At 36.3% G+C, this 17115-nt stretch overlaps 1 protein-coding gene across 5 annotated transcripts in view; it reads left to right on the top strand.

The window, feature by feature from the left end:
* NSRP1 (nuclear speckle splicing regulatory protein 1) overlaps positions 1-17115 on the top strand; it is a 54060-nt gene that overhangs the window by 30460 nt on the left and 6485 nt on the right. For all 5 annotated transcript variants that reach the window (XM_077851896.1, XM_077851897.1, XM_077851895.1 and 2 more), the window contains one exon: positions 12881-12937. In XM_077851896.1, coding sequence (XP_077708022.1) covers positions 12881-12937 — 57 coding nt within the window. The remainder of the gene's footprint in view (positions 1-12880; positions 12938-17115) is intronic.

Raw genomic sequence — 17115 nt, 5'->3', positions numbered from 1 at the left:
GCCTCCTAGCTTAGAAACTTTTATACCATGTTTGGTCCTCTTTTTTTCTTCATTCCTTCTGTCCGTCTGCTTCCAAGTTCTGTTTCTTTTAAAGCATTGCCTAGTTTATCCCATTTATCCATTCCCATGTACTATGGTCTTATAATCTCAGTGCCCCTTAGTCTAATTCCCTATTGTCCATATTACATTGATTCCAGATCATTTTTCTAAATGACTTTTTCATTGAATTAAAAAAATTATTTTTTTGTCTTTGCATCAGAGGGCTCTATTTTTCATAATGTAGTCTGAGTCCAATTTTAGTTCTTAGCACCCATGTAGAAGTCATTTGTTATAATCATCTTGATCTTATTCTTTCCTGCCAGGTTTATATCATTTTCTTTTCTTTTCTTTTCTTTTCTTTTCTTTTCTTTTCTTTTCTTTTCTTTTCTCTTTTCTTTTCTCTTTTCTTTTCTTTTCTTTTCCTTTCCTTTCCCTTCCCTTCCCTTCCTTTCCCTTCCCTTCCCTTCCCTTCCCTTCCCTTCCCTTCCCTCCCCTCCCCTCCCCTCCCCTCCCCTCCCCTCCCCTCCCCTCCCCTCCCCTTCCCTCCTTCCTTCCTTCCTTTCTTTCTGACTTCATTTATTTAGAGAGAGAGAGTTCAAACATGGAAAAGGGGGGAGGGAGAGACAGAATCCCAAGCAAACTCTGAGCCAAGCACAAAGCCCTACGTGGGGCTCAGTCCCGAGCCAAAATCAAAGAGTCAGACATTCAACCACTTGAGCCACCCAGGCACCCCTAGGTTATTGTATTTCTTTATAGGGTTTCCTTCATTTCTCTCTTTTTTTTAAGATTTTATTTATTTATTCATGAGAGGCAGAGACACAGGCAGAGGGAGAAGCAGACGCCATGCAGGAAGCCCGCAGTGGGACTTGATCTTGGGACCCTGGGATCACGCCCTGAGCCAAAGGCAGACGCTCAACCGCTGAGCCACCCAGGCATCCCTATAGAGTTTCCTTTATGTAATACAACGTTTTTTCCCCATGTTACCTGTCTTTCTAAATTTGCCTTAGACCTTCCTCTTCCATAGATATTTCTTTGACTCTCTCAGACCATAATGTCTTCTCTGAATTTTTAATACCTATAGTAAGTTTCTCCATTTACTCTCTTTGATCCTTGCCCACTTCCTTGGACATGTCAGCTATGCCATTGCCTATTCCCTGTGCCTGAAAAACTATTCTCTCGATCTCATTGTGACTTGTTTTCTTACCTTTTACAGGTCTTTTTTTTTTTTAACCTTTAGAGGTCTTGGTTCAAATTACACCTCATTGAGACCTTCCTTGAGTGTCCTATTTTAAATTCAGTCCTCTCTTTAGTCTCTGTACCTTTCTTTGATTTTTTTTTTCTTTTTTGGCATAGAGTGCAATATATCTGACATAAATTTTACTTGTCTGTTTTTGTTTCCTTACAAGTTCATCAAGGGCAGGGATTTTGTTTATTATTTTTAACCAATGCCTTGAATAGTGCCTTACACATGGCATATGCTCAGTAAATACTTAGATGAATGAATAAATGCTATTAGGTTGGTATTAAGTGTTCTTTAGTTACATAAAGGTATTATTGTTTAGTTTGTTTAGTTCTTTAAAGGTTGGACAGAGTGACCTAGCAACATTAAGTACTAACTGACTGAAGGTGTAGAATTGGAAACTTTGACCACACTAAGGTAGGTGGCACTTAATATTGGTCAAGATACTAAGCATAATTAACTTTCAGTTCTTTTTTTTTTATTTATTTTTTATTTTTTTTTTATTTTTTTAGCTTTCAGTTCTTTTTTTTTTTTTTTTAATTTTTTTAATTTTTATTTATTTATGATAGTCACACAGAGAGAGAGAGAGAGAGGCAGAGACACAGGCAGAGGGAGAAGCAGGCTCCATGCACCAGGAGCCCGACGTGGGATTCGATCCCGGATCTCCAGGATCGCGCCCTGGGCCAAAGGCAGGCGCTAAACCGCTGCGCCACCCAGGGATCCCTTTAGCTTTCAGTTCTAAGTAGGATCTTAAAGTTGCTTTTGTTATAATAAATTAGAATAACTCTGGTTACTTAATAAATTACAGTAATCTGGTTATATAAAAATAAGTATTCCTTTCGACCACTTAGAAAATACAGAAAAGTATAGACAATATAAAATGTTCATAGGAATAAAGTAATAGGAATTTATACACTCTTGGTGGGAGGGTGAATTGGTTAGACCACTTTGGAGAACAATTTGTCAGTATTTAGTGAAGTTAAAGATAGGTGACCTACAATGTAACACTTCTCCTAAATAGTTACACATGTATCCAAATATATGGACAATTTTCATAGCTGCTTTCTTTGGGGAAAAAAGAAAAGGAAATTACTCAAATGAATGTTTATCAGCAGGAGAATGTGTAAAAGTTTCAGGTCATGCAAAATAAACAACATCTGGAGACATACATAGGGAGGTAAACTATTCCTCCACTGTCATAGTCTCTGGCTTTGACTGACATAAGACAAATTAACAGGAGAAAAGCAGAGCTCACTTATATTTATATGGGAGCCCTCACAAGAAATATGAAGACCCAAAGAAGTGACTGGACCTAAGTACTTATACACTAGGTTGAACAGAGCAGAAATTGTGGGAAAATAACCAAAATATATGTATAGACTAAAGAAAGATAGTTATTTTAACAAGGTATGTTTAGATTTCTCTTGGCCTTGACTCCCCATCTTCAGTGATAAGTTCATTTCTACCTTCTGGCACAGGGAAGGCACCTTTCACATGAGAAGTTTATCTTCTGCTTTTAGGAAGAGAAAGGAACGTCTGAGTGTCCTTACATTTAGCTGTTTTTCAAGTGTCTTCAATTCAGAATATGCCAAAAGCAGCATATTTGGATGGCCATGTCCTGAACTCATTCAATACATATGTGGCAAAACTAACATAAAGCAAGGAGATTATATAAACAAAATTTAGGGTGGAAAGGTGGGAGATGAGATTTAGTGAAGGATATATATAGTGACTTATTGATAATGTTCCATTTCTTAGGCTGGGTAATGAATTCACAGGTATTATGTTATTTTTTTGTACTCTTATTGTACATAGTTTTTCATAATAATTTTTAAAGGTAGCAGGTATAGGGACAGTTGACAGGGTGTAGGACGTTTGCAAAGAGAGGAGGCTTGAATATAGTTGATAGGGAAAGAAGAGAGACTTGATTAGTAAAAGAGAAGATTTGGTAAATACCTTTAGGGCCTGGTTAAAGAGGTACAGTTGGAAGCTAAGAAATAATTTTCAGGAGTGCTTGGCAGCCCTACTATAGATAGCAGATGGTTGCATGGATCCAAGACTTGTGTTTATCAAGTAGGTATAAAAGATGGGCAGTGGGAGTTTAGATTATTGGCAAGAGTAGCTGAAGATTCACTACTGTAAAGAGTCTAATAGAAAATGGAAAAATCAAGAGATTAGTGGCATCTGTAAGATCAAAGAAAAGATATAGTGGAAATAAATATTCAAGAGAGCTATGCATCTTACTGAAATCTGAAATATTGTAAGTTGCCTTTTTATTTTATACATCGTTAAGAAAACACTACCGGGGTGCCTGAGTGGCTTAGTTAATTGAGCATCTGCCTTCAGCTCAGGTGGTAATCCCAGGGCCCTGGGATTGAGCCCTGCATCAGGCTTCCTGCTCTACAGGGAGCCTGCCTCTCCCTCTCCCTCCCTCTCCCTCTATCTCTTATAAACAAATAAATAAAATCTAGAAAGGAAGGAAGGAAAGAAAAAAGAAAAAAAAAAGAAACGGGATCCCTGGGTGGCACAGTGGTTTAGCGCCTGCCTTTGGCCCAGGGCGCGATCCTGGAGACCCGGGATCGAATCCCACGTCGGGCTCGCGCGATCCTGGAGACCCGGGATCGAATCCCATGTCGGGCTCCTGGTGCATGGAGCCTGCTTCTCCCTCTGCCTATGTCTCTGCCTCTCTCTTTCTCTCTCTCTCTCTCTATCATAAATAAATAAACATTTAAAAAAAGAAAAGAAAAAAAGAAAGAAACCACTACCAATTAATCTATGACAGTCTTGGGGCAGCCCAGGTGGCTCAGAGGTTTAATGCCGCCTTCAGCCCGGGGCCTGGTCCTGGAGACCTGGAATCGAGTTCCACGTCAGGCTCCCTGCATGGAGCCTGCTGCTGCTCCCTGTGTCTCTGCCTCTCTCTCTGTGTGTCTCTCATGAATAAATAAATAAAATATTTTTTTAAAAAAATCTTTGATAGTCTTAGGAGTTAGAATTCTAATCATGTTTATTACACAATGCAGTATTGAAAGAGTTCTTTTAGTCTTAAAATGTAAGTTTTTACTATTATTCTTATACATATATAAAAGCAAAATAGGAATGAAAATAATTAGTTAAGGGATCCCTAAAACTTTTTCAAATCCAGAATTTTTTGTTTGTTTTTTTCTTAATAGTCGTGAGGTTGTGAGTTCTTGTTTTTAGATTTTCCAAAGGATGCATATGAGGGAGTCATCATCAGTCTTTATTTGGACTTTCTTTTTCATTCAGACTCATTGATGACTGTATTTTTCCAAGTTTATCATTCTTTCTGACATCAAGCTTAATAGTCATAGGATGGTATTTGGAGGTGGTAAACTAGGCATGTTAAGTAGTAGTCCCAAGAGGGAGTCCAAAGTAAATTGTCTCTACCGAACAGCATAATGTTAAATACTACGTCACCAACACTTGATGACACTCATTCTGCAAGTTTTGATGCTGACACCATGTAATACTCACACACATGCAGATAGAACCAACTATATTAAGAATACCTCTTAATCAACAGTAGTTAGATGATGCCCACTGATTATAAAGCGTATCCTGATTTCATTGATACAAGGATGTGAAATAATGTACATCTTCTATTCAGTGAAATTTGGTAGAAGAGTAGTGGTTGTTGGGTTGGTTGTCTAGATTCATAGTTTCAGAGCCAGGTCAGTCACAGATAATGGCAAGATGAGCATGATAGGGTGGCTAAGTAGAGAGGAGACCATTATAACTGGACCTGAGGAAAATAAGGTCAGGTCAAAGTGTTGTATGGTTATCTATGATGATGATGGCATAATCAGGGTGTCAGAAATAGTAATATAAATTGAGAGTAAAAGGGATAAAAGTAACAGTCACATGGCATGCAGGGATTATAAAGGACTTCATGGGAAGGTTTTAGTCAAGGTAAAGACACGAGAAGCAATGTGACCATAATATGGAAAGGGATGATTATTATTAGCAGGAGACTTACTTCCTGAGTAGTGCTTCCTGAGACGCTACTTCCTGAGTAGCGAATGTGGACTAATATGGATATAGCATTAAAGTTTGCCCCATACATTAAATGTTGTTGAAAACAAATTTTTAAATGGCTGCGGAACTTTCTGTTGAAAGGTATACAGCTTACTTAACTGATCTTTTTTTTTTTTTAAGTTTTTATTCATTTATTCATGCGAGACACACACAGAGAGAGATAAGCAGAGACACAGGCAGAGGGAGAAGCAGGCTCCATGCAGGGAGCCTGACATGGGACTTGATCCCAGGTCTCCAGGATCCCGCCCTGGGCTGAAGGCAGCGCTAAACCACTGAGCCACTGGGGCTGCCCTTAACTAATCTTCTGATGTTAGAAGTTAGGTTGCTTCAAGTTTTTCACTAATGTGAATGGATATCCCGTCATATATAATACAATGAATATCATAGCACCAAAATCTTTTTGTATATTTTTGTATATCTTTTTTTATATATCCATACAACAAACTCCTGAAAGTGGAATTACTGGATCCAAAGAAGTGGTTATTTTTTTCAGGCTTTTAATACATTTTGCCAAATTGGAACCATTTCACACTTCTCACAATGTAAAAGTATATATTTAGTCATTACCTTGCCAGTATTAGATGATTAGAACTCTAAAAATCTTTATCAGTTTGATAGATAATAAAAGTACTTTCATCTCTTTAGTTATTAGTAAGATTCAGTTTCAGTTCATTTTTTCATACTTAATGGCCCTTTATGTTTACTCTTAATTTTCTGTTGATAGTCATGTCCATTTTTTGTCTGAGCTTATATAATAAAAATTTTGTATCTTTTTTGCAGCCCTTAAACAAGCTTTGTACATACAAAAGAGTCATGTGAATGTGGACAAACAAAGCTCATAATAGAGATTACTGAGTTGTAGGACCTTTAGTAAATGATCTGTTGCTAAGTTAAAAAAAGATAAAGAACAGGAAGTTTTCATTTCTAAGTTCTCAGAGCACAACCAAAAATTATAGCCATGAGCCATTTATTTGAGGAAGGACTGATTCTTGAACTATTTTTTCTTTAGTTGCAAACTATTTTGGATAAGTGGATAGGTAAACATCTTATTTCATAAAGAAGGCTATATGAGATTTTTAAAAATTTTTGACTTATGGAAAAAGACCGATTTCTGAAAAAAAAATACTCAGACCCCTTTTCTGAATTTTTGGGTTTTTCTTATTTTAAAAATTTTTTTGTTTAATTTTATAAAATATTTTTGTGACTAAATAAAGGTAATTCAGTAATAAAAACTAATGGGCCAGTATCTTATTTCTTTCCTAGTGTCATTAAACTATATTCTGTGTATTGGTGAAGGAGCTCTGGTAATACATATAAAGCTATTTCTCTTCTGGCAGTTCTCACAGCCCAGGAGTCAACCCATCTGAACATCCATGGTGATGTAAGAAATGTGCAATTGTGTGATTTCTCCTGTATTTATCTGAGTTGTGAAGGTTTTCAAAACCATTTTCCTTTTAATTCAGTCATAATCTGACTACATCCCAATGAAATAAACACTAGATTGATTAAATAATTTTTATTCTCTACACAGAACAATGAAGGTAGTAAAGACCAACTAGTTTTTTATTTGGAGTGTTTTTCTTTCTTTCTTTTTTATTTTTATTTTTTTAATTTTTTTTTATGGAGTGTTTTTCTTTCTTTCTTTTTTATTTTATTTTATTTTTTTTAATTTTTTTTTTTGTGGAGTGTTTTTCTTAATTCTGCAGTTTATGGTGCCTGTACTTGATAACCACATCTGTGTGTGTGTGTGTGTGTAGAGGGAATAGTATATTGTTATATATTATTAGTAGGTATAAAATAGACCTGGCATTTTATCTCCTTTTTCTTTATGTTCATTTTTTATTTGGAATTAAAGTTAATAGAAACCTACCAACTCTTAGATTAGACAAAAAATTAACATGTTGGGGTACCTGGCTGGCTCAGTGGTTGAGTGTCTGCCTTTGGCCTAGGTCGTAATCCTGGAGTCCTGGGATTGGGTCCTGCCTTGGGCTCCCTGCAGGGAGGCTGCTTCTCCCTCTGTTTGTGTCTCTGCCTCTTTAAGTGTGACTTGCATGAATCAATAAATAAAATCTTTAAAAAAAATTAACATGTTGATCAAAAATGATTCCTCTCCCCCTTTCAGTGTTGTACACATAGCAGGTTCTCAGAACATGTTTGTTGAGTGAAATTGAAATATTTGCAAGGAAATACTACTTGAGGTTTTACAAAAGGTTATTTCCCTGAGATTTTTGGTATAAAACCTATTTTGAAAGATTGGTATGATAAATTACTAATGTATCATTTATAACTTCAGTTATTTTTTCTTTAAGATAAAGGTCCGGGGTGCCTGGATGGCTCAGTTCATTTAAGTGTCTAACTCTTGGTTTTGGCTCCGGTTATGATTTCAGGGTGGTGAGATCAAGTAGGGCTCTGCAATGATTATGGAGCCTACCTAAGATTCTTTTTTTTTTTTTTTTTTTTTTAAATTTTTTATTCTTTTTTTAAAAATTTTTTATTTATTTATGATAGTCACACAGAGAGAGAGAGAGAGGCAGAGACACAACACAGGCAGGGGTGCAGGCTCCATGCACCGGGAGCCCGAAGTGGGATTCGATCCTGGGTCTCCAGGATCGCACCCTGGGCCAAAGGCAGGCGCCAAACCACTGCGCCACCTAGGGATCCCCATCTTTTTTTTTTCTTTTTAAGATTTTATTTATTTGTGAGAAGCAGAGAGAGAGGCAGAGACACAGGCAGAGGGAGTAGCAGGCTCCATGCAGGGAACCCGATGTGGGACTGGATCTAGGGTCTTCAGGATCACACCCTGGGCCCAAGGCAGGCACTAAACCGCTGAGCCACCCAGGCTGGCCAAGATTCTTTTCTTTCTGTCTGTCCCTCCCTATCGCTTGCTCATTCTCTCTTAAAAAGAAAAGATAATATAAAGACCCTTACAGGGAGTAATTTTTTATCTTCCTACATTTAAAACTAATGGTAATTTGTGGTTTTATTAAAAGGCACGGTTACTGAATACTCTCTTGTATTATCCTGTGAATGAATTGGTTTTCAAACATAAAATTTGAATAATTGCCTGCCTGCTCGTTTTTGGAACTAATCAATTAATTACTGTATTGTGTGATTAGGTCACTCACATTCAACCTTAATCATTTTATTTAACAGCTGTTTTTCCTTAGGTCATTTGTAGGCTAGAATATTTTGTGGCAAGAACTAAAGGGTTTTGTGATATCTGTACTAAAGAAAATACATTCCTTTAACATAATGCTGAGTGAAAAAAGCCAATCTCAAAATGCTTCTATTTATTAAACATTCATGAAGTAACATACAGAGATAAGGAATAGATTAGTGGTGTCAGGGATTAGGGATGAGGAGAAGAGGTGATATGGCTATAAAGGGGTAACACAGAGGAATCGTGTTGGTACAGTTAAATATCTTGATTAAGATGGTAGTTACATGAAGCTATACATGTCATAAAATAGCATAGAACTGTACACATATTTTCACAAATGTACAACTGGTAAAAATCTAAATAAGCTCTGTGGCTAGAACCAATGTCTGTTTCCTGGTTGATATTGTACTGTAGTTAATACAAGGTGGGGGAGGATAGGTAAATGGCCTCCCTATACATGTCTTACAAGTACCTGTGAATTTATAATTATGTCAGAACAAAGTTTTGGAAAATATACCTTGACAAGAACTCCACCCTAAACCAAAACAATTTTTAAAGGCAGATACCCATTCAGTTGGCATCTCCTTGGTATCAAGTCCCACCATCCAGTTATTACTATAGCAGTGTAGTAGAGGACTCCCTCAAAGAAGAGTTCTTTTTTAATCTACTCATGCTTTGAGGAATGTACTCTCATTTATAAGCAGTTCCTAGGAAAGCCACTATCAGTTCTAGAAAACCCATTCCTTAGCTATGCCATAGTTCCCATGACTAGTGATGGACTCAAATGTACGGATCCTCCATTTTCCTGTTTATTGATATATTGAATATCAAACCTTAAGGAATCTTAGCACACAAAACATGCACAGCCTTTTGAATATTCAACAGAATAGATGTTTCTCTTTTAGTAGATGTAAACTGAATCATACTGTACAACTCTGAATAAATTCCAATCTTATATTTTATTAACTATGCTGATAAATATATTAGACATAGTTTGCATGCTTTGTGGTAAACACTTTGGTTTAATTGTAGTACTGTTTTCCCACAACTTATTGTTTAGATATAAACAATATTTTTTTGAGCACTTCTTTGAGCCAGGTAGTTGCTAACCACTTTTTACAGATTATGTCATTTAATCCTTGTGAGGATTAAAGAACCTTGTGAAGTGTAGGTACTGTTACATAGATGAGTAACATACCTGAAATAAGACAGCTAATAAGAGAAAGAACAGTTTGAATCTTGGTTAGATTCCTAAGCCATTATTCTGTACTTCCTTTTTATACCATACAATAAAGGAATTCTAAAGTTCAAGGCTGATGTGTTGGTGGTTATTATATATCCCCACTGAGCCGGGAGCCTGAGGCGGGGCTCCATCCCAGGACCCTGGAAACATGATCTGAGTCAAAGGCAGACATTACCAACTGAGCCACCCGAGCACCAGAATATTTTCAATTTATGATATGTTTATCAGGATATAACCTCATCATAAGTTGAGAAATGTTCATAAATTTAAAGTTGAGTCTTAAAATTTTATTAGTATTTTAATTCAAGGATATCTCTAACGACTTGGAAAAACAACCTTTAAAATGTAAAATCTGTGCAGCCCCGGTGGCACAGCGGTTTAGCGCCGCCTGCAGCCCAGGGTGTGATCCTGGAGACCCTGGATCGAGTCCCACGTCAGGCTCTCTGCATGGAGCCTGCTTCTCCCTCTGCCTGTGTCTCTGCCTCTCTCTCTCTGTTTCTCTATTGAATAAATAAATAAAATCTTAAAAAAAAAAAAATCAATCAAATGAGCTTCAAAAGGAGATAATCTATGACTTTTTCAGCTTAGGTTCAGAACTACTTCTTTATCCCCTGATGGTGCTGTTGAAATTCCAGGGATACAAGTCTGTGAATAGAATACGTAAAATTATTGTACTCCCCTCCATTGTGATACTACCCTGTAAGTAATATCTGATTTTTTCCAAAGGTCAGAGAGACATCATCCTTCAAAACAGCCAAAAACATGGAAATAAAACCTCTTGTCTCAGTACATATATATATATATATATATATATACTTTTCGTTGGAAAGGCTCTTCCCAGTCTGCTTATACCATATTATGAGAGTCTAAAAAGTACTAGCTCTATGTTTTATTTTTCTAAGTTCAGTAGTTTGAGTTGAAACAATTTGAAAGTGACAGCGGGGCTGCCCCGGTGGCTTAGCGGTTTAGCACTACCTTCAGCCCAGGGCATGATCCTGGAGACCCCCGATCGAGTCCCACGTCAAGCTCCCTGCATGGAGCCTGCTTCTCCCTCTGCCTGTGTCTCTCTCTCTCTCTCTCTCCCTCTCTCTCTGTGTGTCTCTAATAAGTAAATATCTTTTAAAAAATGTAAAAAAAAAAAAAAAAGACAGCAGTTGAACTGTGACCAAATGGAGGAGAGAGGAAAAAATAATAAAGGCAAGTAAAAGTCTAGTATTTGGAGACTTCTAGTCAATTCTTAAGACATTATTAAGTCAATGATCAAGAAATATTTAATTTATACTGGTTAGAAAGACTGAAATATTAAAAATTGGAAGGAATTTATGAGATATGCTTATTAGAATATTTAATATTTTAAGGTTTAAAATGGACATTCTAATGAGTAAAATGTATTATTACATGATAGGGAAATTTGTATTAAATGAGTGATAAATGTAATACACAAGTAACACACTTAGCATAGCACCTGGCTCCGTAAATGTTAGCTATTGTTTTTGTTAATAATATCTTTTCCTCTAGTTGTAGTCCATTTACTGTCACCTAAAATGCCCTTAGTTCTTTGCCTATCCACTTCTTTAATTTATTAAATATGTGTTCGATTATTTGAATTGCCTTTGTGAATTAACTTTATCTCCATGGTCATAGGGAACTAGAATTAGGTTTATTTTTTCTGTTCTGTTTGTTGCCATGGAAGACAAAGGAAGCACCACTTGATATTGTACAGCTGAAAGCAGCAAATGTCAATAGGCTAGAAAACTAGCCTAGGGCTGAGGATTATATTTTTCAATAAAAGATAAATTCATCAGTAGACTCATTTTAAGATACAATTCACATAACATAAAATTCACCCTTTTAAAGTATACATTTCAGTGTTAATATATTTACAGAACCTTATACTTTTAAGACAATATTTTTTTAAAGATTTATTTATTTATTTATGAGAGAGAGAGAGACGGAGAGAAAGAGGCAGAGACACAGGCAGAGGGAGAAGCAGGCTCCATGCCGGGAGCCTGACGCGGGACTCGATCCTGGGACTCCAGGATTGCGCCCTGGGCCAAAGACAGGTGCCAAACCGCTGAGCCACCCAGGGATCCCCTTAAGACAATATTTAAGTAGTTTAATTATATATATATATATAAAGTTTAGCTGTAAATGTTTACTTTCACCCATGTGGTTACTACTTCCTAAACACCTCTTGGCTTCTCTTAAATTCTTTTTGGTTCAGGTCTGTCATATCTCTTTTAGGAACACTTTCTTGATTCTGTGCTCCCACAGACTTTTTTTTAATCCCTTTATTATATATAGCATATCACATCTATATTGTAGTTATCTCTTTAGTTACTTGTCTTCCCTTTCAGACCATTTATCTTTCAGGGATAGAGCCTATAATTTTCCTTACTATCTTCAGGAGCTGGAACACCTTAGTACATATTTATTGAATGATTATAACCACCGATAGTTTTAGCTTAAGCATGTACTAAGCCTTAAGCATATACTGATAACTTGATATACTATATACAATATGCTATATTAAAAATATGTGCTAGGGATGCCTGGGTGGCTTAGTGGTTGAGTGTCTGCCTTTGGTTCAAGGCATGATCCTGGGGTCCCCAGACCAAGTCTTGTCGGTGGGTTCCCTGCGGGGAGCCTGCTTTGCCCTCTGCCTATGTCTCTGCCTCTCTCTCTGTGTCTCGAATGAATGAATAAATAAATAAATCTTTAAAAAATAAGTATAAAAAATGTGCTTTTTGTTGCTGAGAATCATACCATTAAATGTGTTGGAAGGGACCAGTGCTCCCCCACCCAACACATGCACACTCACATACTCACATTCACATGTGCATACAAAATAAATTGTAGTCCATAGAGATTGAGTACCTTAGTGGTGAAGTTGGGAATAAAAGGCCACATCACCTCATTTTTTTCCTGTATCACTCTTATACCTTACAGCCTACTGTCTTGATTTATAACAAAAATTCATTTATTTCTTAAGGTTTTGGTAAAGACTTTGAAAATGTAATTTACTTATAATATTTTTCATAATACTTTTCTGGTTTTTCGTATAAGTAAGGAACTAGTTGCCAGCCAGAATACTTGAAAAGAAATTTTCAATTGGCTTAAACAGTGACATTTTTATGTTTTATAGACCTCCGTGAGTGAAAGCCTTCAAAGGGAAGCTGCTAAGAAGCAAGCAATGAAACAGGTAAGGTGGCTGAGTAAATATATGTATTTGGTGAAATAAATATTTTCAGCCCACATTTTTATTTTATTTTATTTTATTTTATTTTATTTTATTTTATTTTATTTTATTTTATTTTATTTTATTTTATTTTATTTATTTAAGATTTTATTTATTTATTCATGAAAGACACACACAGAGAGAGAGGCAGAGACACAGGCAGAGGGAGAAGCAGACTCCATGCAGGGAGTCCAATGTGGGACTCTGTCCCAGGTCTCCAGGATTAGGCCCTGAGCTGAAGGCAGCGCTAACCCGCTGAGCCACTCAGGCTGCCTCACCCCATATTTTTAAATGTCAGGTTTGGTATCTAGGTCCTGAGACTAAGCAGTATAGCTATGTATAGAGAGATAATATTATCTTGACCCTCATTTTCTGAAAATGTTTAAAATATTTCTTGATTTACATATATTTCAGGGTTTTGTGATAAATTTTAAAGAAAAAAGCACAATAGAGAATTAGCTCTTTATTGCTCTGTTGTAGATTAAACCCATTTCTGCTTTCAGCTGACTCAGTAGTCAGTCTTACAGTGGATTATATGGTTTAATAATTCTTACTAGTGAGCCTTGCTTAAAAAAAGTCTCTTCACACCAAAGTGATTTCATCATTATATAATTATTTGAAATTAATCTACTAAGAATGGGGAATATCTGATAATTCTCAATAGATTTCTCTCGCACTTTATATAGTGCTCTATAGTATTTCCGAGCACTTTTTTGTAAATACATTATATTTTTTAAATTCTCACAAATCTGCCCATGATCTGATTAAGAAATCTGAAGGTTCAAAAGGATAAATGACCCCTTATGATCACACAGCTAATTACAGAACTAGGCCTGAAGGTTTACTAATTTTTCTACTACACCATTGAATCTTCGATTTAGCTGTTGCAAAACATAATGAAATTAAACAATGACACGGTACCTTTCTTTTTCATTTTTTCCCCTCCACATTTTCTTTATCCTTTAGCATCTATGTCTCCCTACTCTACCTGAATCCTGTATAGGAATGAATTTGTTAAATACTTTCTAATGTGCCAGACATTATGGTAACCACTTTCTAAGAATTAACTTCTTAAAATAATCCTCTAAGATAGACGCTCTTAAAATCTTCATTTTATAATTGAGGACTGGAAGGCAGAAGGATTTATGTGACTTTCATGAAGTCTCATAGTTTAACCCAAGCAGTACAATTGCAGAGCTCATGCTTTTAGTAACTATGTTTACTGCTACTCCGAGGAATGGCACAGAATTATATATTTTGGTTATGTTAATGAAAGTGGAATATACTGTGTAACTCAGCAGTCTGAAAATGATTTAATATGCAATTTTTAAAAATGTGATTTTTTTTAACATAAATGCTGAAATGCTTTGAGTTATAATTTTAGAGCTCTAGAATTTTTAGAGACCATCAGAGTTCAACTTCTTCACCATATTGATGAAAGAATTAGTTATGGAGAATCTGGTGACTTTTCTAAGGTCATGTAGTTATCTTGTTTTCTAGTTTATTCTGACATTTTTTGTGTTGCCTTTCCTTACCTATTTAAAGCATAAATCCCAAACTTAACTTTATTCTTAATCCTAGCTGTCCCAAACTACATTTTCTCTTAGTGAGATTTTTTTTCTCATAGTTTGCTTGAAAGTTAGGAGTGCTGCTATGCTCTTCACGTACCTTTTCCCTCCTGCTGCTTTCACAGAGCTGGAACATCTGTACTTCCTGCTTTTCACTTTATTCTCCACTAACTAACTTTTATGATGAAGAATACTAACTTGACTACTATATCTAAGATAAAATACTCTTAGAAATGGAGTATTTTATTTTTTCTTATTATTTTTATTTAAATTCAATTAATTATGGGATCCCTGCGTGGCGCAGCGGTTTGGCGCCTGCCTTTGGCCCAGGGCGTGATCCTGGAGACCCGGGATCGAATCCCACATCGGGCTCCCGGTGCATGGAGCCTGCTTCTCCCTCTGCCTGTGTCTCTGCCTCTCTCTCTCTCTCTCTCTCTCTATGTGACTATCATAAGTAAATAAAAAATAATAATAAAATAAATAAATTCAATTAATTAACTTATAGTGTATTATTAGTTTCAGAGGTAGAGTTCAGTGATTCATCAGTTGTATATAACACCCAGTGCTCATTACATCACATGCCCTCCTTAATGCCTGTTACTCAGTTATCCTATACCTTCACCCTTCTCCCCTTCAGCAACCCCCAGTTTGTTTCCTATGATTAAGAGTCTCTTATGCTTTGTCTCCCTCTCTGATTGCATCTTGTTCTTTTTCCTTCCCGCCCCCTATGCTCCTGTTTTGTTTCTTAAATTCCACATATGAGTGAAATCATATAATTGTTTTGGATTGGCTTATTTTTCTTAGCATAATACCCTCTAGTTCTATCCATGTTGTAAATGGCAAGGTTTCTTTCCTTGCCTGCCTGCCTGCCTTCCTTCCTTCCTTCCTTCCTTCCTTCCTTCCTTCCTTTTTTTAAGATGGCAAATACACCATTGTGTGTGTATATATACATATGTATATACACACACATATATATACATATATATGTGTATATACACACACACGCACACACAACATCTTCTTGATCCCATCTGTTGATGGACATCTGGGCGCTCTCCATAGTCTTGCTATTGTGGACATGGCTGCTATAAACCTTGACATGCAGGTGCCCCTTCAGATCACTACGTTTGTATCTTTGGGGTAAATCCCTAGTAGTACAATTGCTGGGTGAAGGGTAGCTCTATTTTTAACTTTTTGAGGAACCTCCGTACTGTTTTGCAGAATGGCTGTACCAGCTTGCATTCCCTCAGCAGTGTAAGAGGCTTCCCCCTTCTCTGCATCATCGCCAACATCTGTCATTTCCTGACTGGTTAATTTTAGCCATTCTGACCAATGTGGGGTGGTATCTTATTGTGGTTTTGATTTGTATTTCCCTGATATTGAGTGATGTTGAGCATTTTCCTTTGTCTCTTGACTATTTGAAGATCTTCTTTGAAGAAATGTCTATTCATGTCTTCTGTCCATTTCTTGATTGGATTATTGATTCTTTCATCCATTTTGCATCTGTTTTTGTGTATGGCGTAAGAAAATGTCCAGTTTTGTTCTTCTGCATGTGACTGTCCGATTTTCCCAACACCATTTGTTGAAGAAACTTTTTTCCATTGAATGTTTTTTCCTGCTTTGTCAAAGATTAATTGACCATAGAGCTGAGGGTCTGTTTCTAGGTTCCCTGTTATGTTCCATTGATCTGCGTGTCTGTTTTTCTGCCAGTACCGTACGGTCTTGATGATTAAAGCTTTGTAATAGAGCTTGAAGTTCAGAATTGTGATGCCACCAACTTGGTGTTCTTTTTCAACATTCCTTTGGCTATTTAGGGTCTTTTCTGGTTCCATACAAATTTTAGAATTCTTTTTTCCAGCTCTGTGAAAAAAGTTGATGGTATTTTAATAGGGATTGCATTTAATCTATAGATTGCTCTAGGTAACAGACATTTTAACAGTATTCTAACCCATGAGCATGGAACATTTTTCCATTTCTTTGTGTCTTCCTCATGAGGTATCTTTCATGAGTGTTCCATAGTTTTCTGAGTATAGATTCTTTGCCTTTTTGGTTAGGTTTATTTCTAGGTGTCTTATGGTTTTGGGTGCAATTGTAAATGGGATAGATTCCTTAATTTCTCTTTCTCCTGTCTCATTTTTAGTGTATAGAGATACAACTTATTTCTGTGCATTGATTTTATGTCCTGCCACTTTGCTGAATTCCTGTATGAGATCTAGCAATTTTGGAGTGGCATCTTTTGGGTTTTCCACATAGAGTATCATGTCGTCTGCAAAGAGTGAGAGTTTGACTTCTTTGCTGATTTGGATGCCTTTTAAGAAATGGGGTATTTTAATAGATGACATTTTCTTTCTTTCTGTTCTTTTATCTGGACAGTGCACAGAACTGATGATGGCAATATTATCTTACTCCCTATTTCATCGGAAAAGCTATTAAATGTCATCATTAGATGTAATGTTTTCAGTAGGTGTTTGGCAGCTATCCTCAAGCTAAGCTCAGAAATTCTTTTTTTGATCTTGGTTTGAGGTGTTGTTTGTTTATTTTTTAAAATCATATATGAATGAACTGTATAAAATA

This window comes from Canis aureus, chromosome 16 (genome assembly GCF_053574225.1).
Source record: "Canis aureus isolate CA01 chromosome 16, VMU_Caureus_v.1.0, whole genome shotgun sequence".
NCBI lineage: Eukaryota > Metazoa > Chordata > Mammalia > Carnivora > Canidae > Canis > Canis aureus.
The sequence above is the reverse complement of the archived record's forward strand: the minus strand, read 5'-3'. Positions and strand labels throughout refer to the sequence as shown.